The 25,339-nt window shown below is 49.5% G+C and overlaps 1 protein-coding gene across 2 annotated transcripts in view; it reads right to left on the bottom strand.

Annotated features, from left to right (window-relative positions):
• The window catches only part of RGS8 (regulator of G protein signaling 8), a 31,332-nt gene extending 20,247 nt beyond the window's left edge, over window positions 1-11,085 (bottom strand). For both annotated transcript variants that reach the window (XM_006126926.4, XM_006126927.4), the window contains exons 1-2: window positions 10,926-11,085; window positions 979-1,037 (exon numbers count right to left, since the gene is read on the bottom strand). In XM_006126926.4, coding sequence (XP_006126988.1) covers window positions 979-1,037; window positions 10,926-11,033 — 167 coding nt within the window. In that variant the 5' untranslated portion in view covers window positions 11,034-11,085. The remainder of the gene's footprint in view (window positions 1-978; window positions 1,038-10,925) is intronic.
• Window positions 11,086-25,339: the final 14,254 nt, after the last annotated feature.

Here is a 25,339-nt window from a genome sequence, read left to right as displayed (position 1 = left end):
ATCCTGACCGTCTGCCTTCCACTGTGCTGTCACTGAAGCCAAGCCCTATAATTCCTTAAGCCCCTTGAATTGTCTTATTAACACAGTCTCCCTCGCATGTGAAACCAGAGCACGTGAGCTCCTGGATTCCAGTAGCTGGGATTTTTCTTCCCCATTGCCATGCTGGCGTTGCTTGCGGCGGGCAGAGCTGGGCAGCTGCTGGTACGCCTCCCCCACCCAAACCCACACATTCCTGCACTTGAGTTCCACCTCGAAAATGCTCTGCACTCTTCTGGGCTCCTGATGTATGAGGGTTCCATCCCAGCCCCACTCTCCTTCGCCATCCTCCGCCGTGGCCCCTTCCCTCTAGCACAGCCACCCTTCCCGCCGATGCCACAGCCGACCACTGGTGAACGCCTCTCTGACCAACGCGTGTCTCTCTCCACTGCTGCAATGACCCAAGACTGGTAAGGAGGGCAACCCTGAGGCTCTGCTGATCTCTCCCTTCCCCAGTCTCTTAACCCACCGGTATTTCTCTCTGCTGCCGGTAAAGCCAATCGGTTCAACCTTGACAAAGCCAATCTATGACTCTGTAAAGCTGGTCCCACTAGGAATCGATCCGGGGATCTTTCCCCTACCCTCTCACCACACACCCCACTCCTTTTCCTGTCCGATAACAGAACTCGGGTGCAGAGAGGAGCAGCCGGCATCTTCAGACGCATGTTTTGAGGGGGCTCTTTGGAGGTGGGGAGGTTGTTTTGATTGTGGCCCCCCCAACTTCAGCAAGACGACCTTGCAGAGTCACCCCAGGACAAGAAGAATGAAGCCATCCCGAGGGAGAAAACGAATAATACTGAGGTTTAAAATGGAAGAGCAGGGATTTCCAAAGAGACAGCCAGAAATTAAAAACACCCATCAATGCACGTAGAAAGCCAGATGAACTGAGCATGGATTAAGGCATGGCAGACAGACAGGGAGAGACGGAGAAAAGATACTCACTGCCTTTGACCTGTCCTTGCGGCCTGTGGATCTTTGCCAATCGTGTGATCGGAGAGGCTCTACGGAGAGAACAGAGCAGTCTCTTAAGAGGCAGAAAGTCACACTCAGACACACCTCCCCCGCCCCACTTTCTCTGAGCCGCAGCACAGCTGAAAGCAGTTCTCCTATCTGTGTCACATCCAGTAAACACTAAATCACTGCAGAGCCTGCTCACACATCTCATTGGTGGGATTTCGGAATAGCCCACCTGATCAGAACACTTTTGTTGCATCCTTCATCCTCCTCCTCGTTAACCCGATCACAAATCCCTTAGCTTCTACTACATTAAAACCATCCACCGCCTGGCATAGTCTGTTGATGAGAAATGTTGACAGGGAGAATTCAGATGGCATTCCCCTGTAAACATTCTCTGTTGTTGTTACCCTGATTAAGTCGGAATAAAGCGTCAACCTGCATTGTTGTACAGAAACACTCCTCGGAGGTCGGGACAGGTTACTGCTTTCGGATCATAGGTCACAGAGCTCTTTCCACAGACGCGGCTGACAGAACAGGTACTCGTGGAGAGTTTAATTAAAGAGTCCTGTTGTCATCCGAACCAAATCAAATCTATTAAGAGGCAAAGAAGGCTCCTTATTGGATGTAATGTGATAAATGCAGAGCCAGTAAAAAATCCACCCCCCGGCAGGTTACAGATGTGAATTTCCTCTCTGTCCCATGCAGACCTGCTGTTATCTCACATTCGGTCATACCACTTCTCACCTGACTGGCACTGACAACCCAAATTCCCTGCCCTCCCACACAGAGCCACCAGTGCCTGACTTCCTCTTTGCTCTCCTACCTCTTCCCTTGCGACAGATGCAAATTGCCCTCTCTCTCCTATACAGATCTGTGGACTCTTCCATCCTTGTGCCCTCAGGCCTGAACTGGCAAAAGGAATAAACAAGAGGAGGCATTTTCAAAAGCAACTCAGTGACTTGAAAGTCAGTAAGTCTCAGAGGGACAGCCGTGTAACTTTAAAAACGAGTAGTCCTGTGGCGCCTAAGGGCATGTCTACACTATGGAGAAGATCAGCGCTGCTGTGGTCGATCTTCCAGGGTTCAAATTAGCGGGTCTAGTGAAGACCCACTAATTTGAATGGAGAAGGCGCTGCCGTCGGCTCCGGTAGTCCTGCTCCTCACAAGGAGTAGAGGAAGTTGACAGGAGCGTGTACTCCCGTTGACCTCCTGCTCTGTGGATGGCACCAAAACGTGGTTTAAGATACTCCAACTCCAGCTACGTAATTAACATAGGTGGAGTTGCATCTCTTAAGCCGACTTTCCCCTGAAGTGTAGACCAGGCCTTAGAGACTAACAGCAATATATATATATACAGTATTATGAGCTTTCGTGAGCACAACCCACTTCTTCAGATGAGATGAGCTTGAGAGAAAGTTAGTGGCACTTGTCTTTCTAAGTCACTTTGGTGACTTAATTGGCCTTTTGCCTCCTGTGAGTCTGTGATGACAGGTTTTTATCCCATTTCCTTCTATACCACATGCCAACCCTTTCACACAGATCTCAATCAATATCCTCAGATAGGAGTTACTATAGAGAACTTTTTTCTGGGTGTCTGGTTGGTGAGTCTTGCCCACATGCTCAGGGTTTAGCTGATCACCATATTTGGGGCCGGGAAGGAATTTTCCTCCAGGGTAGATTGGCAGAGGCCCTGGAGGTTTTTTGCCTTCCTCTGTGGAATGGAGCACAGGTCACTTGCGGGAGGATTCTCTGCATCTTGGGGTCTTTAAACCATCGTTTGAGGACTTCAATATCTGAGATATAGGTGAGAGGATTATTCTAGCAGTGGGTGGGTGAGATTCTGTGGCCTGCATTGTGCAGGGGGTCAGACTAGATGATCATAATGGTCCCTTCTGACATGAAAGTCTATGAAACCATGCCAGATGTCTCCCTTAGCCACACAAACATGCAGTTACCATTGTTTTACTGCTCTCTTCCACCATTGTCTGGAACTGGTATCCTATTTTAAAGCCTCACCTACCCCTCTCTATTAGTAAAGACTTCTGGCATTTGTGTTCTTTGTGGGTCCAGCTTGAAGCATGTCCTGAGATCACGTGTGGTTATATAGGCAGTGTCTACTGAGAAAAGATTTATGAATGATACAAAAATTATTTAAGCAACTATCAGAGCCATGGTAGGTTTTCTTCTTGGAATTATTCCTTGTAGCTCTCAGGGAAATGATTGATCTGTTCTCTGCTCAGTACTCTGATCAGGCCTCAGTTTATCAGGAGCCAGAGGCTGAATGAATGTGATGATTGGTATAAGACTCCCGTCATCCAGAATCAGAGGCTGAGAAACTCATAGTGTGTGAATGGTGCTCAGAAGGTGAGTGAATGTATTCAAACCAGCAACCAGCATGAGCCTTTGCTCGAAATCCAACCCAAATTCATAACACCATTGCAAGGAGCTCAGCAAATTTTTAACCGTCATTTGTACTGCTCTGTGCTGTTTCCCTTCCTACTTCTGTCTGGGCTATTGCAATATCACGAGATATGCTATTTTTGCAATAACAAAAAATGTCAGATCTTTTGGGCCCCTCAACACAACTTCTACACCAACAAAGAGACCCATTTAGAAAAGTTCAGCTCCAGCATCCGGACTTTTTGCCTTTGCTTCGATCTGAACCAAACCAAATCTCTGAAACACCAGTCCTGTATGTATAGCATGAGTCTCCCCTCTGTTAGGGTATGTCTACACTACCCCGCTAGTTCGAACTAGCGGGGGTAATGTAGTCATCCGCAGTTGCAAATGAAGCCCGGGATTTGAATTTCCCGGGCTTCATTTGCATGAAGCCGGCCGGCGCCATTTTTAAATGCCGGCTAGTTCGGACTCCGTGCCGCGCGCCTACACGCGGCACGGACTAGCTAGTTCGGATTAGAAGCCTAATCCGAACTAGCTAGTCCGTGCCGCGTGTAGGCGCGCGGCACGGAGTCCGAACTAGCCGGCATTTAAAAATGGCGCCGGCCGGCTTCATGCAAATGAAGCCCGGGAAATTCAAATCCCGGGCTTCATTTGCAACTGCGGATGACTACATTACCCCCGCTAGTTCGAACTAGCGGGGTAGTGTAGACATCCCCTTACATCAGTTTTACTTCATGGTAACTCCAGTGACTCCAACGGTGTAGTAGAGTGGAGGATCAAGCCTGTAATCTGCCTTATTGATTCTCCAGGTCAGAGTTGTTAATGCGTCCACTTCTTCGGTTGGCAAAGTGGGTTATTAGGCAGTCCCAGAATAACTGTGGAGACCGATATATCTCTCCATTACTTTCCTGGGTCAGGGTTGAGTTAATCTGGAACAAACTAAGTACCCTAGGTTGATGCATGTGCCATGACAAATGTGATTAAATTGCAGATAAAGAGAATTATATTTTACAGTGTAATATTTTAGAAAGCCTCTGTGAGGTAGGAGAAGGGTTTATAGCAAATTCCTTCTAAAATGGCCCTTTTGTTTTTGTTTTAGCAGACATACTATGCTGGCTTCTATTTAAAAGCTTTTAATAACACAGCCATTTAAATATTACCTCTGAACTCCATCCAGCATTTTAAATCTCCTTTTTTGCAGCAATTTCCTTATGCCCATAACAGCAAATGCACAAAACAGGAATGTATGGTATTGAGATGAGGTTATCGGGGAGACTCTATGGACACAGGGAGCCACTGGACAGGGCAGAAGGTCATTTACTGGCACAACAATCTAATCTCTGACGCCAAGCTCTTTCCTTCCGATCCCTCTGCATCTTCTGTACACTCAAGTGTCTCCCTGCCTCCTTTATGTCACTAAAGTTTTGCCCATGGCAAGCTGACAGCATCCCCCAAATTTCAGATTATGAACATGCAGCTGGTTGTCCTCCCCTCGGTGTGCCTCTGGCTGGCCCTGCTATGTGAACACTCTTCTAAAACAACTACGTCCCGTGTTTGATTCAAATAATCTCTTGCCTCTTGCCAGGTAAACAGGCTTCCCTCCGGCTGGTTTGAAAGTATCTGTGCATGGGTGTGTGCTTGCTTTATTTGTTTGGGGTTTTTTGCTTACGGGTCCACATGCTTTTGGGTTCACTAGCCTCCCTGTTGATTTTAAAGATTCTACATTCCACACCTCACTTCTACTTTTAAGGTCCTTTCTGCAAGCTGGCTTATGTTATTGGAAGCCCTCCTTTGAGGATGTTAAACCTAATTAGCCTGTCGGCATTATTGCCTAGTGATTTAACAGTCGTTACTTCTGTGTCCCCTGCATTGCTTAGGGCTCAGTGGCAAATAGCTTTTCCTATTGTGTGTGTCACAAGTAGCTGTTCCAAGAAGCACTTTTTCAAGATGCCAAGAAATTGATTCCCTAAACCTTGTTCCATGGTGACATTTGACCAGTTTCTATCCAGGTAGCTGAAGTCACCCAGGATTTAATTGGAATTAGTCTCTGAGAAGAGCTCACAAGGGCCTAAGGGTTTGCATTGGAGGACTGGCTGGCATTGATTGCTGTATCCCACACTGAGGCTAGCAGCATACTATTCAGCCTAAGGAGTGCTCCAGCCACGGCTGCAGCCTTGGGTCCTATTCTGATTGCTGCCATGAGTAATAGCCAGCTAAGAGCTTGTGCTTGGATGCAGGGCAGGCTAAAAGGAACACACAGTTCTGACCTGGAGCAAAAGCTCCGGAACAGACATATCCTGAGGAAGTCTAAATTGGTGTAGGAGCCAGAAGTGGTAAGTTACATCAGCGTAGAGTCTCTTGGGCACTCTTATTTGGACTCACCTCTGAATAACTATCACTATTTGGCTATGTTTGCTTTGTCTTTTGTACTCCCTTTTCTCTGCCTCTCCTGTTTATTTTGCTTTCCCTTCTTCCTCTCGCTTTCCTGCTGCCTCTAACCATTTCTTCCTCCTTTGCTCTCTCTATCCCTTCCCACTTATACCCCCAGTCACTCTCTCTCCTCACCCTGCCCCTCCGCAGCCAACACAGGACAGGGGACCTTCTGAAGGTAGGGAGGTGGGGTGGATTCTGGAGTGCCATAGAGGATGTGTGCCTTGCCCTTTACAGCTTTTCATCATTGTCCTAAAACCATCTGAATGAGCCACAAGGGGACTCTCTCCCTGTAGTGCAGGGGTGGGGAACCTCAGGCCCGCCTGGATCTGGTCCCCAAGGCTTAGGGATCCCCCCCCCCAGCTGACTCCTGCACTCTTCCTCCTGCTCAGACCCCATACCCAAGCCTGCTTCCCAGAAGCCCCTCCTCCCACACACTAAACCCCTCATTTTTTGCCTCACCCCAGAGCCTAGGGGGCCCCACAAAATCTATTAGCTTGGGCCTCCCTAGGCTCTGGTGCAGCCCCCGACTTATTTTCCTGTGGGTCAGTGGCCCCCAACCCCCCAAAAAAGGTTCCCCACCCCTACTGCAGTGGGACCTTGGGCAGTGCAGAGGTGCCATAATGGCTCCCATGATACCCTGCCTCCCACGTGAGGCTTTTCAAACATACCCAGGAATCAAATTGGCACCGAGGTGGGCCAGGGATCAAGCGACTGCAACGGTCGTTAAGTGCACCCTAGAATCCTCTCCTGGAGTGGCGCTGAGCTATGCCCTGCCACAGTTCAAGATTAGGACCCCAGGAACCTCTCTGGTGTTACACATTAGACTCGCTCTCAATATCTGACGTCTAATCTGAGAAACCCTCTGAGAGGCCCCTCCCTGTTCGGGCAGTGCCATGTTGTTTTTGGGTTGGGGTGACGCAGATTGCAAGTACACCCACTCTTAGACTCTTACAGCCTGAAATTAGCCCTCCTGTTGCCAGAAGAGTGAATTTCAACACTAAACAGAAAGGTGATTTATTATATGTTGAGACGGGCCCTGTGAGAAACCCACCCAGTTGGATCTACGCTGGGATTCCTTTTTGACTGGCGTGCACAGCCAAAATGTGTGGCCCTGCAGCCTGTCTCCACTAGGGGTACGTCTAGACTACCAGCCTCTTTCAAAAGAGATCATCTAGACAGCCACAAGAGCTTCGAAAAAGCGATCCACTTTGTCGAAAGAGCACCCAGGCAATCTGGACGCTCTCTTTCGAAAAAGCTCTGTTTGTGTTCAAGAATGCCTTTGTTTGAAAGAGCTCTTTCGAAAAAAGGCGTTCTTCCTGGTAAAAGTAGGTTTCCCAATTTCGAAAAAACTGCCGCGTTCTTTCGATTTAATTTTTAAAAAAATACGTGACGGCAGTCTAGATGCAAGTGACGTTTTTTCAAAAAAAGGCCACTTTTTTCGAAAAAACTCCGTAGTCTAGGCACACCCTAAGAGGAGAAAGTGAGGATAGGGCCAGATATCAGTGCAATTTTGTTTATTAACAAGGATTAGCTGTGAAGTCCCATTTCCCTGAGCACAGCAGGAATCGAACAGCAGGAGACAGTCTCTTTGCCGGCTCTTCCGAAACTGCCTTCCCAGCCGGCAGTCTGCACCCAGAAAAAGCTTTGTCGTGTAGCGCTCTCATACGACCACATTACGGAGGCTTCTGTCTGCTTAGCTTTCTGGTGTCTGGCCACCTGTGTCCCGACCCCCGGTCCTGTTCTCTCCCTCACAATAAAAAGCAGTCCAAGCCCTAGCCCCTGCATTTAAAACCCCCAAGTGTGCCGCTTCTCCTCATGCCTCTCCATGTGTCTGTGTTCTGAGTGCTCCTTCCTTTTATTCTGAATGAAAGGCAGCACCACCACAAGACTTAGCCCAGCTCATGGCAGAACTGACATGGTCAGAAAACCCCTGAGGGTTAAAGCTTTGTGAAACTGGTAGGATGCTTCTACTCCCTTCTAGGAAGAGTATAAAGCTCAGCTATTAGTCAGGGGAAGGCATTGGGATCCCATCTGGGGTAGGAAAAGCACTGGGCCTCTTCCTGTGCTGAAAGGAAGGTAGAGCACAGGGCCACAGAGTTCCTTGAAAATTAAAGACCATGTTAAAAAATATAGATATGAGAGGCTTAAAATAGGACCCGTGGGCTTGCCTTTCTGCGTGCAGCAGGAGAGTGCCAGCTATTTACATTCTTCCCCTGTGTCAATGACAAAAGCATCTCCCAGTCTCGTCTCGGGCCTCATGCTGTGACTGATGCAGCAGAACAAATCCCTCTAACTGCTAGATGGCTTCTGACCACAGCCTGTGTGTTCAGGGCTGAGTCTCCCTGATTCTCCCAGGCAGGCAGAACGAAAAATCAACAGCAAGGCACCAAGCAAGGCTCTCTGAGTGGCAGTGGCATTTGCATTGGACGGAGCTGCTGAGATTCCCCTTACATATGATGTGTACATGCACACACACACACACACACACACACAAAGGTGTGTGTGTGCATTTTGGCGATGATGCCAGTCTGCATGGAGCAGAGAGGCTGAAAATATTTATCCTGACACTGGTGTGTTCAGTGTCCTCTTGGAGTCCTCCCTGTGTTTAGCTTCACTGCTGCTGCTGCTGTCAATATGGCCGTATCTAAACTGCAACTGGAATGATCCCCTGTAAATTGGGGGGGGGGTTTTCCATAGAAACACTGACAGACCCTTGCCAAAAATGTACAACTTGTGATAATTTGTAAGTGCACATTGTATCTGGTAAAGCTGCTGGATGAGGGAGCAGAAGCACCCACGCACCTTTGTACATGTGCTGTAACAGCAGATACACATCAAAGAGTGGGATTTACTGGACTTGGTATTTACAAACAAGCGGGGGAGACTGTAACTGACCCAAAGTTTCCAAGAGAGGGGTGTAATTACACCAAACACCTTACAAGCTAGTAGGTTCACCGAATGCCCAAGATCAGGCTGACGTCTAAGGTTGTTGTTGCAGCCATGACAGGCCCAAGTGATGTGCAATTAGAAATCCATTTAATAGGTAGGCAGCTGGGTCTGCATGCTCTTATCAGACCCATAAGCCTCATCTATAGAACGCTTTGGGCTGTTGACCACAGAAGTGCGAGGTGGCACAGCAGACGAGCCCCCAATCCATCAAGCACATGCTTAACTTTATGGGTGATTCCCATTATTCAATTTAAGCACATTTGTATGTGCTGTGCTGGGTCGGGATCTTACTGTGCCTTCTTTCATCTGTGGAGAACGCTGTTCAAAGCTGGATTAGGACATAAATGAAGTGCCTAGAAGGGCTTCCCCCTGTTTTCCAGGAGATCTTTCTCCCCACAAAAAACACCCCCCCCCCCCCCCCCCATTCAGCTCCATTCTCTACTCAGGAGGCCGGCGAGGAATAGCAGGAGGAGTGCAGCTCGGGACTGAGTATGCTGGCAGAGCGATGATTTGCAGGATTTGCAGACACTATTCCAGCCCTTGCGCCTGAGAAGCACCCACAGAATTGTATAGAAAGCTTTCAAAGTAGCTGCCAGGCTACTCCCACTGACTATTAACCAGCATTATCAGTTTCTGTTTAGGAGAGGCCTTGAGATGGAAAAAGAAGCTTGCTGCAGAGTGGTGGCAGAGTGCAGTCAGCGAAGGCCGGAGGGGCATGGAGTTTCAGTACCAGCGCAGCAGGGTTCATGTTTGTCAGAACTGAGGTTCAGCAGCAGAGCTGTTTGGGCACCTGGCACTAGAACAGGAGTGGGGAACTTTTTTGGGTCATGAGCTGCTGACTGACAGAAAAATTAGTTGGGGGCCACATAAAAGTGAGACGCAACCCCCCCCCCCCACACACACACCCACATTCCCCTTGCACACCAGAACCTAGGGAGGCCCGAGCTACTACATTATGTGGGCCCCCCTAGGCTCTGGGGTAGGGCCAAAAATGAGGGGCTTGCTGTGTGGGAAGGGGCTGCTGGGAAGCGGTGTGAGGTCTGAGCAGGAGGGAGTGCGCAGGAGCAGAGTGGGGGTGCAGGGTCTGGATGGGAGGGGGGCCGCACCAGCTCCCCAATGCTGGAGGGGGTGCCCAGAGTCTCAGGAGCCAGATCCAGGAAAGCTGGGGGCTACCTTTAGGCCCTGGGACTTAGGTTCCCCACCCTTGCACTGGAAAAACAAGATGAATATGGGTCAGGAGTGAGGTGAAGTGATGGGAAGCCATACTGAGAACCTTGTATAGACTTCAGGGCACTTGGCCCTTCTTATTTCACAACAACTCTAATTTACCAGATTTCACACCAAGCACCAAACAGAGAACAAATATATGGAAATTGTCCCAACAGAGTGCACCCTAAGTAGTAGTTATCCAACGGCCAGCATGGCCCTCCTGGACCGGATCTCACCGGTCCCTCTCCTTCACCCCGGTTCTTGTACCGTCTGCACATTTTCACCACAGCAGTTGCTTGGCATAGTTCTGTCACCTCCGACACATTCTCCTTTCACTCAGTTTAGTTTTATTTTTAATTAACTGAGCAGTGGTGTTAATCACTGGTGTTAGTCACAGTGGCATGACTTTCTTGGATGCTGAGTATTTAAAAGAAAATATGATCCATCCTTGTAAAAGAAATATGAATGAACCTAAAAATATAGTGAAGACCTCGTAACTATAGCGACCAGGATAAAATATTGTTATTCTAACGGTGTAAAAAGGCCACAGCTAATCTACCTGAAACAGATATCCCCTCTAGAACCAGCGTCCCAGCCTCAACCGTGGGCCCTGATGTGGTTTCGTGGGGAGACATGGAGGGGGGACTCAGAGGGAGTACACAGCCCTTGCTGCGACTGCTAATTGGAACAGTGTCTGTACTTTTTAGACCATTCATAAGAGGCCGCAGAAAGATTAGCATACCAACAGACGCAGCACGGTGACATTAATTGGGGTGACAGTCAAAGCGGATCTCTCCCCCACCCCTTTGCAGGCCCATTGTTCACCACAGGAATAAAGAAAAAGTCACCCCCAAGAGCGGAGAACCAAGAGGCCCGTCACCCTGTCACACAGAGGCCTTCCCCGGAAGCTTCCCTACATAATAACAAACTCCTAGGTCTTACCTGTCTTGTTGCTGTCAGCATGCTGGTGGCTACGTGGTTTTGGCAGGTGCTGGATGGGCATGGCTCGTCGAGGCCCTGAATGACAGGGTCTGCAGCCTCCTGGTACATCGGGGAGTGGGAAGGGCAGCCAGTCTGACCACAGTTGTCTCTAGAATAACTGCAGCAATATGCCCCTCTTCTAGCTTCCTAGCTCTGCATCTCATGAAAAGAACAAGAGCTGGTGGAGGGAGGAGGGGGTTATGAAGGAGGGAGAAGGGAGAGAAGAGAGAGCGAGAGGCCGCTCTCGCAGATGCATACACACACAGTGGATAGAGAGACACAGAGACTTGTGCAGGATGGCACAGCCTGTCTTGCTCTCATTATTCCAGCACAGTGGCTGCTGCCTAAGGCTCGCTCCCCAGAATTCACTTGTTTCTGCATACGGTGGAGGGAAAGGGGAGGGCAGAATGATTCCCAGGCGGTTCCTGGAGGACAAGAAAGGAGGGTTAGGACTCACCTGGGTTTATATACACAGGAGAGATTGTTACATGTGCATACAAGAGCTATGCTAGAGGTGAGAAATGGAGCCTGTTGTTATAGGAAACAGTGGCTGGTTGTGCTCGTACTTCTAGATTCACTTGTTCCTTGCCTTTTCAGTTCTTCTATGGATCAAGCAAACATAAAGCCTGTGCCCAGCTGAAGAACAGGGGAGGGGTTAGGGCAGTGGTTTTCAAACTTTGCTTTCTCGTGAACCAGTGGAAGAAAATGATTGATGCCTGCAACCCAACGTAGTTTGACTCGAGTGTGGGGCTGTCGGAGGGGGCTCCAGCGTTGGGGGTGGGGTGGGCAGGGCTAGGGCTGGAGGTGCTGTCCTTGCATGGCTTGCAGTCGGCGGTGCAGCGGGGGTGCGGGGGCAGCTTCCTGCCTGTCCTGGCACTGCAGATCGCACTATGCCCTAGAAGCAGCCAGCAGCAGGTTCCCAGCCAATGGGAGTATGGAGGTAGGGTCAGGGCATGGAGTCCTGTGTGCTCTTCCCCTTTCTCCCCCAGGAGCCAGGCCTGCTGCTGGCTGCTTCTGGGGGGCAGCACCTTTAGCGGTGCCAGGAGAGGCAGGAAGCTGCCTTAGCACCCCCGCTGCACCGCTGACCAGGAGCTGCTTGTGGTAAGCCCCTCCTCCCACAGCTCTGGAGCCCCCTCCTACGGCCCAGAGCTCTCAGCCTACAGCAAAGAGGCCCAGTGCCTCACATCCTGTGTCCCAGTACTGGGTCACATCGCCTAGTTTGAAAACCACTGGGATAGGGCTATCCTGGCTACGGAGCCACCAAAGAGACGTGGGCATCCTGAGACAACCAGGAGGGTATGCTATGCACGCCTGCTGAACCAAGGCCAGGGAGCTGCCAGCAGCTATCTGCAGTCCCTTTAGCCCAGCTTATGGGACTGAAGGGATTGAGTGAGGCACCACGGAGCAGGGTATATTTCCTCCCCTTCGGCTGCTGCCACAGACAACAGCCATCAGATGTGTGCAATGCTATCTGTATGGCCATGGGCTAGATACTCTTCCCGCAATGGACCCCAAAGCACAGGGACCCAAGGGTCCTGCCAATATTCTCCCCCAGATTGCCTGAGTGTTTGGGGTGGGATTTTCAAAGCGACTTAGGAACACACGTCCCATTGAAACTAGTAATAGAGATGTAGCCGTGTTAGTCTGGTGTAGCTGAAACAAAAAACAGGACTGTGCAGCACTTTAAAGAATAACAAGATGGTTTATTAGCTCATCACCTAATAAACCATCTTGTTAGTCTTTAAAGTGCTACATAGTCCTGTTTTTTATTCCATTGAAACTAGGTAGATCTTGCTCCTGTCTCATTTAGGCACTTTAGAAAATTCCACCCTTATTTCTGTTTAGTCAAGATCTAATGGCATAATGCCTGGCTGGGCTGAGCCTGGCTTTGCCCACTTGATTTACTCCTTGGGGCTGCTGTAGCACCTATAGCAGGGGTGGGCAATAATTTTTGCCCGGGGGCCACTTCAAACATTTTTGAAGTAGCCCTGGGCCACCCTGGAAGGGGCGGGGCCTAAATGGGAAGGGGCGGGGTTACCTCACCCCCAGACCATGATTGGTCTGGGGGTGGGGGAGCCCCTTTGCCCCCCCTTCCCTCTAGGCACCCATGCCCTGGAAGAGACTTGGCCTGCTCCCCCACCCCCAGACCAATCAGGGCCTGGAGGGGGAGTGCGGGAAGCCTCCTCTGCTCTCCCCTCTGCCTTGCAAGCAGCGTCTGGCGTTTCAAAGCGCCACGTGCTCCTGGCAGGGCGGGAGGAGGCTTCACGCGCTCCCCCGCCCGCAGGCCCTAATTGGCAGGGGAGCAGCAGGGCCTCCACAGGCTGGATCCACTCGCTTGGTGGGCCGGATTCGGCCCACAAAGGCCCTTTTGCCCACTCCTGACCTATAGGGTGGCTTCCCTGTCCCTCGATGGCTAGGGGAGCTGCTGGAGGTGTCTCCCCTCCAGCCCCGTGGAGCCTCCTACCCCAAGCCCAGCTACTCAGATGTGGTTCTGGGGGAAGGATTTGGCCCAGTGGAAAGAAAGGTGAGATTGTGGCAAGCTGTCCATTGATGAATGGCAGTGAGAGCTCAGTACAGCCCCATCCCAGGATGTGGGAGAGAGACTTGGGTAGGACCATAGAAATGAGGGGCAGCCACTGACTGAGAGAAGAACTCTAGGGCAGCATTTCCCAAACGATGTGAAAAATACCGGGCCTCAGCGTGGCTGCTGGGGTGCTCTGGGCCTCCGGAGTGCCCGTGCGGCGCCGGGTCCCCAAGCCCTGCCCCGGGCTGGGCGGAGGATGCAGCCAGATGTTCCAGGCTCCCGGCACAGAGGCGTAGCAGGGGGCAGTTGCCCCTGGGCGCCACGCCAGGGGGCGCCGGGCTGGGGTGGGAGCAGAATGCACAGCACCATGAGTTGCGGCAAGCGGGGAACGTGGTCTATATGGAAATGCTCCCTGTAGGACTGTGCTACTTCTGGTAGCAGTTTCCTATAGGAGCATTTCCTTACAAGCATACGGATAAGAAAATGCTACCAGCAGCACATTCCTATAAGGTAGCAGCTTTCTATATTACACGAGCGCTGTCGGGCCACGTCTCCCTGTGCAATCACACCTCCAAGGCAGGGCTAAGCTGCAGGGGCAGCCACTTTAAAGACAGGGTTACCCTGCCTGGCTCTGCGGAAGGTGGAGAAGGATTGGGCGAGGGCCGGGAAGCTGGGGGTGCCTGGCTCTGGGGGATGGGCAGTGGATTAGAGTGGGGCAGGTGGTGTTCTGGGGCAGAAGGGGCATTAGGTTGGAGCAGGGGTGCTCGGGATGCCTGGATCTGGGGGAGAGGTGGGTGCACTTATAATTTTTGGGAAGACTTATAATTTGGGAAGACTTATAATTTTTTTAATGGGGTACTTTATAAAAAAATGTTGAAAAACGCTGCTCTAAACCAGTGTTTCTCAACCAGTCATATGAATACCCTCAGGGGTACTCGAGAGAAGTCTGGAGGGTACATCAACACAACTGAAATTTGGAGAAAACTGAATTTTTGGTTTAAGTTAGTCAGTGCTTTGTTATTTTTGTACTTTTTACACCCAAAAATTTCATCGCCCACCCAGCTATGATTAAGTTGTTTAAACAAATGCGTTGCAATGGTAGAAAATTTTTGTGTGTGTCTGAAAACTGTTCTGGGGGTACTGATATTTTTTTAAAGGGGGGGTACTTTATAAAAAAAGGTTGAGAAACACTGCTCCAAACCATTCCTGTTCAACCCCCTGTTTCCTTTCTCCTTAGGCAAGTTGGGCAGGTAGCAGTTTTGGTAAAATGTGCACACGGTGCCCTCTCTCCCTCAGCTTGTGCTGGATAATCCAGGCCTCAATTCTAAAGGAGTTGGCATTACTGAAGTGATTGATTCCCTCCATGTGTTGTTGTGGATAGTGCATGTGGGGGCCTGCCCCAAACTGGGGGGGTGGGGGAAGATGCAGTACAAGCTCCCCCCCTCCTCTCATGGTCCAGCTCAGACATGCGCCAGGTTTGGGGCTCTGCTCCACGGCGGGGGGGAGGCGCAAATTTTGCTTTTGTCCCTGGGCGCATAACACCCTCGCTAATCCTCTGACACTAGGGGGCGACGGGCTGGGCTGTGGGCAGGGGGGGGAGGAGGTGCGGGGCACTGGGATCACCTGGGCTGCAGGAGGAGGGAAGTGACAGGAACCCGGGGCTAGACTCAAGGGGAGGGAGGGGCAGGAAATCAGAGCAGGGCTCAACAGTTTTGCGGGGCGCGTGGGGAGGTGCAGGGAAACGGGGCTCGGCTGTGCTGTGGGGGAGGCATGCAGGGAACCAGTCCGGGGCTCACCTGAACTGAGGTGGATGGGGGGGAGGCATAGGGAACAGAAGGGCAGCTCAGCTGGGCTGTGAGGGGCTGCAGGGAACTGGTACTACACTCCCTTCGATTGTGGGGGATGGTTTTGGGGGAGGTGCAGGGAATCAATGGGGGTGGGCAGCTCAGTTGGGTTGCAGGGGAGGGAGGTGCAAAGAAGCCTAGTCGGGGAGGGGGGGAACCAGGAGCCCTGAAATGCCCTCCCCTAGTCCAAAAAATCCCTCATCTGGGACCAGTCAGGTTTGGGAAACCCTGGTCTAGCCAGCTTTCCAACCATCTTACAGTCCATTTATCCAATCCATATTCCCTTAACTTGCTGGCAAGAATATTGTGGGTGACCATATCAAAAGCTTTGCTAAAGCTGGCACTGGGGGCTTTGGAAGGACCAGAAACAACTTATTTGCATATTCATCATTTGCTTATTTGCATATTCATCATTTCCCCCCACTCTGGCTAGGCTTCTGAAGCACCCAGAGCAGAGATCGCAGCCCCGCCTCCCAGCTGGGACTCCCAGGCTGGGAGGCGGGGCCGCCATCGGCGCTGGGAGCCTGTGATTGCGCAGACGCCTGGCGGGAGCAGGGGGAGTGGCTGGGAGTCCCACTGTATCCTCTCTAATGTGTCCACATCCTTTCAATAGTGGGGATGGGGCCAGAACTGGACACAATACTCCAGATGTGGCCTCACCAGAGCCGAATAAAGGGGAATAATCACATCTCTGGATCTGCTGGCAATGCTCCTCCTAATGCACCCTGATATGCCATTAGCCTTCTTGGCTACAAGGGCACACTGCTGACTCATCTCCAGCTTCTCATCCTCTGTAATCCCCAGGTCCTTTTCAGCTGAACTGCTACTTAGACATTCAATCCCCAGCCTGTAACAATGTTTGGGATTCTTCTGTCCCAAGTTCAGGACTCTGCACTTGTCCTTGTTGAACCTCATCAGATTTCTTGTGGCCCAATCCTCTAATCTGTCCAGGTCACTCTGGACCCTATCCCTGCCCTCCAGCATATCTACCTCTCCCCCTAGCTTAGTGTCATCTGCAAACTTGCTGAGGGTGCAACTCATCCCCTCATCCAGGTCATTAATAAAGATGTTGAACAAAACCAGCCCTAGAACTGATCCTTGGGGCTCCGCTAGAAACCGACCCCCAAACTGCAATTGAGCCGTTGATCACTACCCGTTGGGCCCGACAGTCTAGCCAGCTTTCTATCCATCTTTCTGTCATCCAGGCCCAGCCTCTGACAGCCTAAGTGGGAGAGGTAAGGAGAGAGCCGCCTCACTGTAAGAACCTACAGTCCGAGGGAGGCGATAATCCCATCCCGAGGGAGGCATAGCGATGTCCCAGCCTCAGAGAGGACTACAACAATGCATAGAACGTAACTCCTTCCAGAAGGGGTATAGGGATATTAGGACTGTGCAAAAGGTTTGCCAAAAAGTGACTCAGAACCAGGGTTTGGCTCCTAATTTGATCTCAGTTCATCAGCCATAAACATTACTAGACTGGGGCAAAGGTCACAGAGAACCCCCTCCACCCGCTTTGCAGAAGCTGAAGCAACATGCAAAACCAAATGGGTCAGTCATTTCCAACTCCCGTGACTAGACCTTACATGCAACTGGAAGCCAGGTGCTCAAGGACCACGGTGATGAGTGGTGCACAAAACCCACGTACTCAGGCCAGAGGTGGACAAAATTTCTGGGATTTTAGATTGTAAGCAATTTGAGGCAAAGACTGCCTTTAACTTTGTTCACAACGTCTAGCTAATTATGGTGCCCGATTCTGGTTGGTGCCTGTAGGTTCTGTAGTAATACAAACAATCCGGAATAGTACTGTCTGAGATTTCTCCCCTAGAGCGCTAAGGTTTTAAGCTATATTGACTATCTACATTTTCTCCAGGTCTTCTGGCACTTTTCCCATTGCACATTACACTGGGTTTCTTTGGAGAGAAACCAGGTATAGCCATCTCCTTTCTGGAGCACATGCCCGTCTGCTCTGTGTCCCTAGCCACGCAAACCTCCGTCCACTCCGTGGTGCATAGAACCATAGGACCACCTGTCTCCTCTCAGAGCATGGTTACAAGATTGGTTTTTGGCTCTCAATGGAACAGAGGAGATGGGGGTGGATTGCTTGTCTCTGCCGAGATTCACACCCTGGTTCACAGAACTTTACAGGCTGGAACAGTATTGGGGCCACTCACAGGGCAGACTTAGCCCATCTGTCAGTCACTAACTGTGAATGCTTCATATTTGCAGGAACAGAACAGTTCCTCTCGTGTGAGCCAAGGTTCCAGCTGTGTGTGAGAAATCAGTTTGTTTTAAGTGTGTGTGAAAGCCTAAACTTAGAGAGCAAGATGTTAATTCGGGGGAAAAAATAGGCCATATTTATGTAACTGTGAAAAGTCACAGCAAAGGATATAGCTCTGATGAGAGAGAAATATGTGCTCTGAGCTAATGGCAGAAGCACTTTTATTCACTCCGCTTTGTTAAAAGATCCGATAACGGCACATTCATCACCCTGCGCCGTTCAGAACTGGCTCTGAGGTGCTTTCAGCTGAGGATAGAGGCCTTCTGTGTTAGTGTCTCGGGGCTTTTATTTTCTCTGGGATTATAGTAACCAAAATGTGCAAGTCTGGCTGAACGAGTATTACCCATGGCAGAGTCTTTGTATTTAGGAGTAGAGCTTTAAACTCTCGGCAGGAGTATATACTGCTGAAATAAAGGATGAATACATTCCAAGGCCATGCAGAACGGCTTTATTGTCGGGGCCTTTGTCTGATGACAAAGACATCTTCAGCAGTAGATGTTGCGTATATAAAACACATAAATCTCTTGTGTGTAAACAAAAGCAAAGTATTCATTCAGGATAAGACACCTGGGCAGTGCCTTGCGAGAGATTGGCAGCTTCCCTGACTGCATGGTTCTCTGCTTTGGCTTCTCCCCTCTGAAAGTGCTCACAACTGCCTTCCTCCCTGAAAGGAGACTCAGCTGCACTAATCTCCTCCGAAACATGACAATTATCCCCTCCCACTTGAATTGGGTCACTGATCTGTCAGTATGCAGACTTGGAGTGTAAATCGCAGGGTAGGTTGACACGTACAGCGCTAGCTGCTAGCTAGCTGTACCACTATAACTGCAGCGCTGCAGCACGTCTGGTGAAGACCCTCTGTGCTGATGGGAGAGAGCTCTCCCCTTAGCATAAAAAAACACCTCTGCAAGAGGCAGAAACTAAGTCAGAGGGAGAAGCTCTCCTGCTGCATGTGCATTGTAGCACTTAAGATGGTGTAATTTATGTCACTCAGAGTAGTGAAATATTCACATCCCAAGCAACATAAATGTTGTGGACATCATCTGTAGTGTAGAGACAGCCTCAGTCTTTGATCTATCTATGCTAACCTCTGAACAATGCTAGCTAGTCTTACCTGTTGTAAATACTACTATAAAGAGGTAACAGGAAGCTTGGGTCCAAAGGCAGGCCCGTCACACATGCAGGCTAGAAACAATGCTGCACCTGGTAATTTGGCTGAGTTGGAATTGGAGAAACTGGGATACACGCAAAGCAATGGACGTGCTCAGAACCATGCTGCAGCCACGAGCTTCCAGGTCTTAGCTGTTCCCTCACATGGAAAATCAGGTCCAAGGTATTTCAAGAGGGACACCCAAGGAAACCAAGATAACTGGCCACTTTTGTAAATGTTTGCACTAGTGTTGCAGTTCTTACCAGCCCAGTCCACGAAGGTATTATCAGGTCTTCAACTTTCAGTGGTTGAAAGTCCAAAAAAATGTGGGGGGTGTGGAGTGGGAGGTGGAGAGCAGTGCTAAGGCATAGAGCAAATCAGACAGTCATGGGGCTACAGCCAGTCTGCAATTAAGGATTTATTTCATGCAAGCGAGGTCACAAATCATACAACAGTGAATACTCCTTGGAAACACTCTGAACATTTCAAACTATACAATAACTAATTCTCCTCAGGAAAAAGAGCTATTGGGCTGGGGAAGGCTTCTTGCCAAAAGTCTTCTACTTAGGTCAAATTCCCCATTGAAAAACACTTCTGGGGAACACCTCTCTTGAGAAAACCACTGGTGACTTTATCTTTCGCTCGTCTCAGCTAGTGAGGCTTTTGTGATGACAAACCGAGTCCACAGATGCACGATCACCACCTATTGCCCCACCTTGATTAGGGCAAGTGAAATCATTATAAATTCTATTATTTCTTTTAGCTGGTCACTCTTCCCTGGCCATTCTCATTGCTACTCCTGATATGCTTCAAAAATCCATTTTGAGTGTGTCTTTTTTTTAGCTCTGGCTTGCAGCATATGGTTCCGAACATGGGACAGCCCCCTCTGTTGTTGTTTTCTGTACTTAGTCCCTGTGTTACTGAACAGCATCTGGCAGAATGTCTGATGCTCTGTAATAAAAGCGTACAGCACACCACAGTGACGCTTGTGTGTCTCTGCTGCGTTTGAAGTGAATTTAGTGTGAGCTGGGAACTGTTCAGGCAAGAAGTAAGAGGCTTACTAGGCCAATGGTTTGGTCCCAATGTCCAGGCTACTGGATTTTGAAGCAGAGCGAATATCCGTTGTAATATTGGCTGAGACAACCTCCTCCTAGCCCATAAATATAAGCGGCTGAGAAATGGCTGGTACTTCCTGTGCTTAGAAAAACCATGTTCCTGGCTTGACTAAAAGATCTGAAGCTTTGCTGCACTTCTGTCAACAGAAGCCAGCAAAATCCAAAGGGTGGGCCTATGTTGGTAGAAAATCCTCCCAAAGGGAACACAAGGTACTAAGTATGAGGGGGACCCAGAACAGGCCCGTGCAGCCCCTAACATGGTCAGCATGAGCTGTGGAAGGAGAGGCCAGAGCCCTCGAGAGTGTCACTAACTCCTCCCCGCTCTTGCTCAGCTAAGCTCATCGTCCCTCTCACTGACTTTGAGGCTACGTCTACACTGCAAGTGTTTTTTGGCAGAAGCTATGCAAATGGAGCACTCATTTGCATATCTCACGCTTTCATTTGCATATTCTCTTCCGATCCTTTTTGTGGAAGAGGTTTTTGCAATAAAAAGCCCTGTGTAGATAGGACCATTTGTACATGGGATCAAGAGCCTGTAAACCTCATTTTTTGAGGAATAAGGGCCTTCCCTTGCCTATATTACCAGCCGCCCATGTCTGAGTGTTAGCATTCACAAATGGTGGCTGATTCCACTGATCAGCTGTGTTTCTTCGGACAGACAGAGACAGGAGTCAAAGCTGGGAATCCTGGCTCACATCCCAGGCTCCCTGGTCCAATCATCAAACAGCACTTCCTCAGCTGGGTGCAACGTGTGTTGGGAGGCTCCCCCATCCTTCATGGTAACGGTCAATTGTGACTTCTCCTGTTTCTCCCCACCGTGAGAACATCCCAGGGACCTAGTGCTCTGCCCATGTTCTTGTCAAGAGGTTTCCCTGTCTCCTCACTGCCCACCACGTGGGAGAAATGTCCTTTTCTCCCCTTGCTCCTGAAAGCATCCAGAAAAACATAAAGCAGGAGGGCGAGGTTACAAAGCGATGAGACACACGTGCTCAACGAGCTGTGACGAAAGCATTGCTTTCAGCAAACTAGCAACCCCCGACCGCCTCCTGCTGTGAGATAATGGCTTACATTCAAAGCTGAACACTCACTGGAGTCCGAGAATAAAACCCCAAGGCATTCGTTCATCTCCCTATCTCCCTACTCATGAAATAAGCCAGGTTAATATGAGCCAGTCAGTCCACGCAGCCACTCTGTGCTGCTGCTGGGCTGACTCATGCCAAGACAAAGGCAGTGTGTATTTTTCAACAGGGAGGTACCTGACGGAAATCCCATGACTAGCAGCTATTGAAGGACATGGCTGGGCCTGAGGCAACACAAGGACAGCTCTCTGAAATGGCTCATCGCAATGGGGATGTGTGTCATGCCACAGATGAGCCAGAGAAAGCTGGCAGTTGGAAGGAGAAGGCTGTTGCACAGATGTAACTGTAGTAAGAGGAAGGCCTAAAACAAAAGCCCATGTAGCACAGGCCTGGTTTGAAGCCTGAGGCCTAGCTAACAATGGACAAAATGTGACTAACATAAAGCAAAGCTAAGCTGTTATCAAGAGGCAGGCCCCAGCTCACAGAACTTGGCACGAACAGTATTGAAAGTGCAAAACACTAATTGGTAATAGGCCCAGGTGCAGAACAATAATTGGTACTGGTTATAAGTTGAAAGCACATAGTACCACCAGCTCATTAAAAAAGCCCTTGGGACCCACTCCCCACAAATACCAACCCAGGTTCAGGAAAGGGTGTAAAATGATAGCATGATGGATAGAGATGATATCAAACCACAAGATGCAGGGTGATGAGTGGTATCTAAGTAGCGTCAGAGGGGGGTAACCTGACAACGTCAGAGGGGGGTAACCTGACAGCGTCAGAGAGTGGCAACCTGACACGTCAGGAGTGATGTGTGATTTGTTTGTACCTGTATATAAAGTAGTGTCTTGGGGGAATAGTCTTTGTCCAGCCAGGGGGCAGTGGGAGTTTCCCATGGGCTGAGCTGAGGCCATTGTTGTAAGAACTTGGCTACGTCTACACTGGCCCCTTTTCCGGAAGGGGCATGTTAATTTCAGCTATCGTAATAGGGAAATCCGCGGGGGATTTAAATATCCCCCGCGGGATTTAAATAAAAATGTCCGCCGCTTTTTTCCGGCTTTTAGAAAAGCCGGAAAAGAGCGTCTACACTGGCCCCGATCCTCCGGAAAAAGCGCCCTTTTCCGGAGGATCTTATTCCTACTTCAAAGTAGGAACTAACCAAACCCCTGCTGGCTATTCCCTATCACTTTATTACCTTCCAAGTGTTTGCATATGATTTCCTTAATTACCTGCTCCATTATCTTAGAACATATTCACAGTTGGTGCTGTTGCATTGAGAGATAGAGCAGTGCGCTATGAGTGCAAATCACCACTATCCACCAAACCCCAGGGGTTTGTGAAGAACAAGTCATGCCAAACTAATCTGATAGCTTTCTTTGATTGGATAAGGGAGAAGCGGTGGATGTCATATACCTAGACTTTAGTAAGGCATTTGATACGGTCTCGCATCATATTCTTATTGATAAACTAGGCAAATATAACTTAGATAGGGCCACGATAAGGTGGGTGCATAATTGGCTGGATAACCGTAGTCAGAGAGTTGTTGTTAACAGTTCTAAATCCTGCTGGAAAGGGATAACAAGTGGAGTTCCTCAAGGGTCTGTTTTGGGACACGTACTGTTCAATATCTTCATCCATGATGTAGATATTGGGATAGAGAGTACGCTTATCAAGTTTGCAGATGATACCAAACTAGGTGGGGTTGCGACTTCTTTGGAGGATAGGGACATAATTCAAAATGACCTTAGCAAGTTAGAGAAATGGTCAGAGGTAAACAGGATGAGGTTTAATAAAGAGAAATGCAAAGTGCTCCACTTAGGAAGGAACAATCAGTTCCATACATACAAGATGGGAAGCGACTGTCTAGGAAGGAGCATGGCAGAAAGGGATCTAGGGGTCATAGTGGACCACAAGTTGAATATGAGTCAACAGTGTGATGCTGTTGCAAAAAAAGCAAATATGATTCTAGGTTGTATCAACAGGTGTGTTGTAAGTAAAACTCGTGAAGTCATTCTGCCGCTCTACTCTGCACTAGTTAGGCCTCAGCTGGAGTACTGTGTCCAGTTCTGGGCGCCACATTTCAAGAAAGATGTGGAGAAATTGGAAAGGGTACAGAGAAGAGCGACAAGAATGATTAAAGGTCTAGAGAACATGACCTATGAAGCCAGGCTTCATGAACTGGGCTTGTTTAGTTTGGAAAAAAGAAGATTAAGGGGGGACATGATAGCGGTTTTCAAATATCTAAAAGGGTGTCACAAGGAGGAAGGAGAAAATTTGTTCCTCTTGGTTTCTGAGGACAGGACAAGGAGTAATGGGCTTAAAGTGCAGCAGGGGAGGTTTAGATTGGACATTAGGAAAAAATTCCTAACTGTCAGGGTGGTCAAATATTGGAATAAATTGCCAAGGGAGGTGGTGGAATCTCCCTCTCTGGAGATATTTAAGAACAGGTTAGATAGACATCTGTCAGGGATGGTGTAGGTGGAGCTTGGTCCTGCCTTGAGGGCGGGGGGCTGGACTCGATGACCTCTTGAGGTCCCTTCCAGTCCTATTATTCTATGATTCTATGATTGGGTGCTCTGGGAAGGGATCACATTGCACCTTGGGGGCAGGCTCAGAATCAATCCTTTGATGCAGTTTTCTTTGTCCCGTCATTCCATGGCTTCCTCCTATATGTCATGCTACTTTTCATCATTTCCTGTAAACGGTGCCCCTGCCATCTGTGTCTGAAAGCCAGGATTCTGCACTGCTCTCTAGGCTTGTAATGAGCATTCAGACAACAATGCAGCGGCGGCATAGGCTATTTCATGAGCAGTAAATCTGATAACGATACCATGGTGTCCTCCTTGCTGTGTGTCATGGAACAAAACAATTCATGCTGGCATTCACGGAGCAGCTGCAGATGGTGGATTGTCAGCACCGGGCTCAGGAAAGAAACATCATGTAGTGGGATCACATCATGATGCAGGGACGGGATGACAAGCAGTGACTGCAAAACTTCTGGATGCACAACGCCACCTTCCTGGAGCAGTGGGCTTGCTCCTGCCCTCTGGCACAAGGATACTAAAGTGGGAGCGGTTCTCAAGCAAGTGGTGATTGCTGTGTGGAAGCTGGCAGCTTCAGACTCCTCCTGATCAGTCTCAGATCAGTTTGGAGTGGGGATGTCCACCATGGCGGTTGCAGTGCTGAAGTGTGCAGGACCATTAATTGCCCCCTGCCATGAAGGACTGTGACTCTGAGCAACATGTGAGAAACAGTGGATGGCTTTGTGGCAATAGCATTCCCTAACTGTGGTGGGAGGATAAGATGGCAGCATATGCCCATTTTGACCCCAGACCACCTTGAAATGAATTATATCAACAAAAAGGGCTATTTTTATATGGTATTGCAAGTGCTGGTTGATCAGTGTGGGGCGGACAGGAAAGGTGCATGATTCATGCATCTTCAGGAACACTGGCCTGTCGAGAAACTTGCAAGAAAGAACTTTCTTTCCAGACCAAATGATTGTAATTGGGGGTGTGGAAATACCAGTTGTGATCCTGGGAGACCCAGACTACTCTTAGCCCCTGTGCAGTGGGGCCAACAGCCACTGCAAACCCCAGGGGAAGGTGTGTGTGGGGGGGGGGGGCAGTCCCATGCTCCTACAAGGGGTGAGGCTCAGAGTGGAAGTGGTGGGGGCAAGGGCAGTTCAAACCATGGTGTCCCCCCCTCCTCCAGCCCTCAGAGCCATGTGGAGTAGCACTCTGATGCTCCTTCAGCAATTCAAAGGGGCTTGGGGCTCTGGCCACTGCTGCTGTCGAAGTAGCGGCGGAGGCTGGGTGCCCCAGGCCTCTTTCAATCTCTGGTCCCCAGGGCAGTTGCCCCCACTGCCCCCGGTTAGCAGGTCTGAACCTGTAGCTCAAGAAGTTTCCACCAAAAACCTTAGTAGCAGCAAGGAGCACTTCAAGAATAGGCTCAGCAGGTGCAGAATAACTATTGTATGTGCTTTTGGCAGATTAAAGGGTACCTGGCGCTGCCTTTTGGCAGGTTAGAACTCGAAAGAGAAAAACATTCCCATGGTCACAGAGTGTTGTGCTCTGCATAACGGTTGTAAACATAAGGGGGGAAAGTTTCCCCAGTGGTGGAGCCTTGTGATCGATCAGCTGGCAGCTGCTTTTGAGCAGCCAGATACCAGGGATGCTAAAGGGATTCAACAGGGGTCTATATGAATCAGGGAGACGTTCAAGGAGCATTTTGACAATGAACACCAGTAATATGTCTTTCTATGATGCAAGGAGCCAGGCATTGCTTTTTTGCACTATAGTATGACCCTTGAAATGATTGCTTTGTGTACATGGAATTAATCCTTCAAATGTTCCAATTGCCACTGTGTATGAATTTCAGCAGCA

This window comes from Pelodiscus sinensis, chromosome 9 (assembly GCF_049634645.1).
Source record: "Pelodiscus sinensis isolate JC-2024 chromosome 9, ASM4963464v1, whole genome shotgun sequence".
Lineage (NCBI taxonomy): Eukaryota > Metazoa > Chordata > Testudines > Trionychidae > Pelodiscus > Pelodiscus sinensis.
This window is presented reverse-complemented; position numbering and strand designations above follow the sequence as displayed.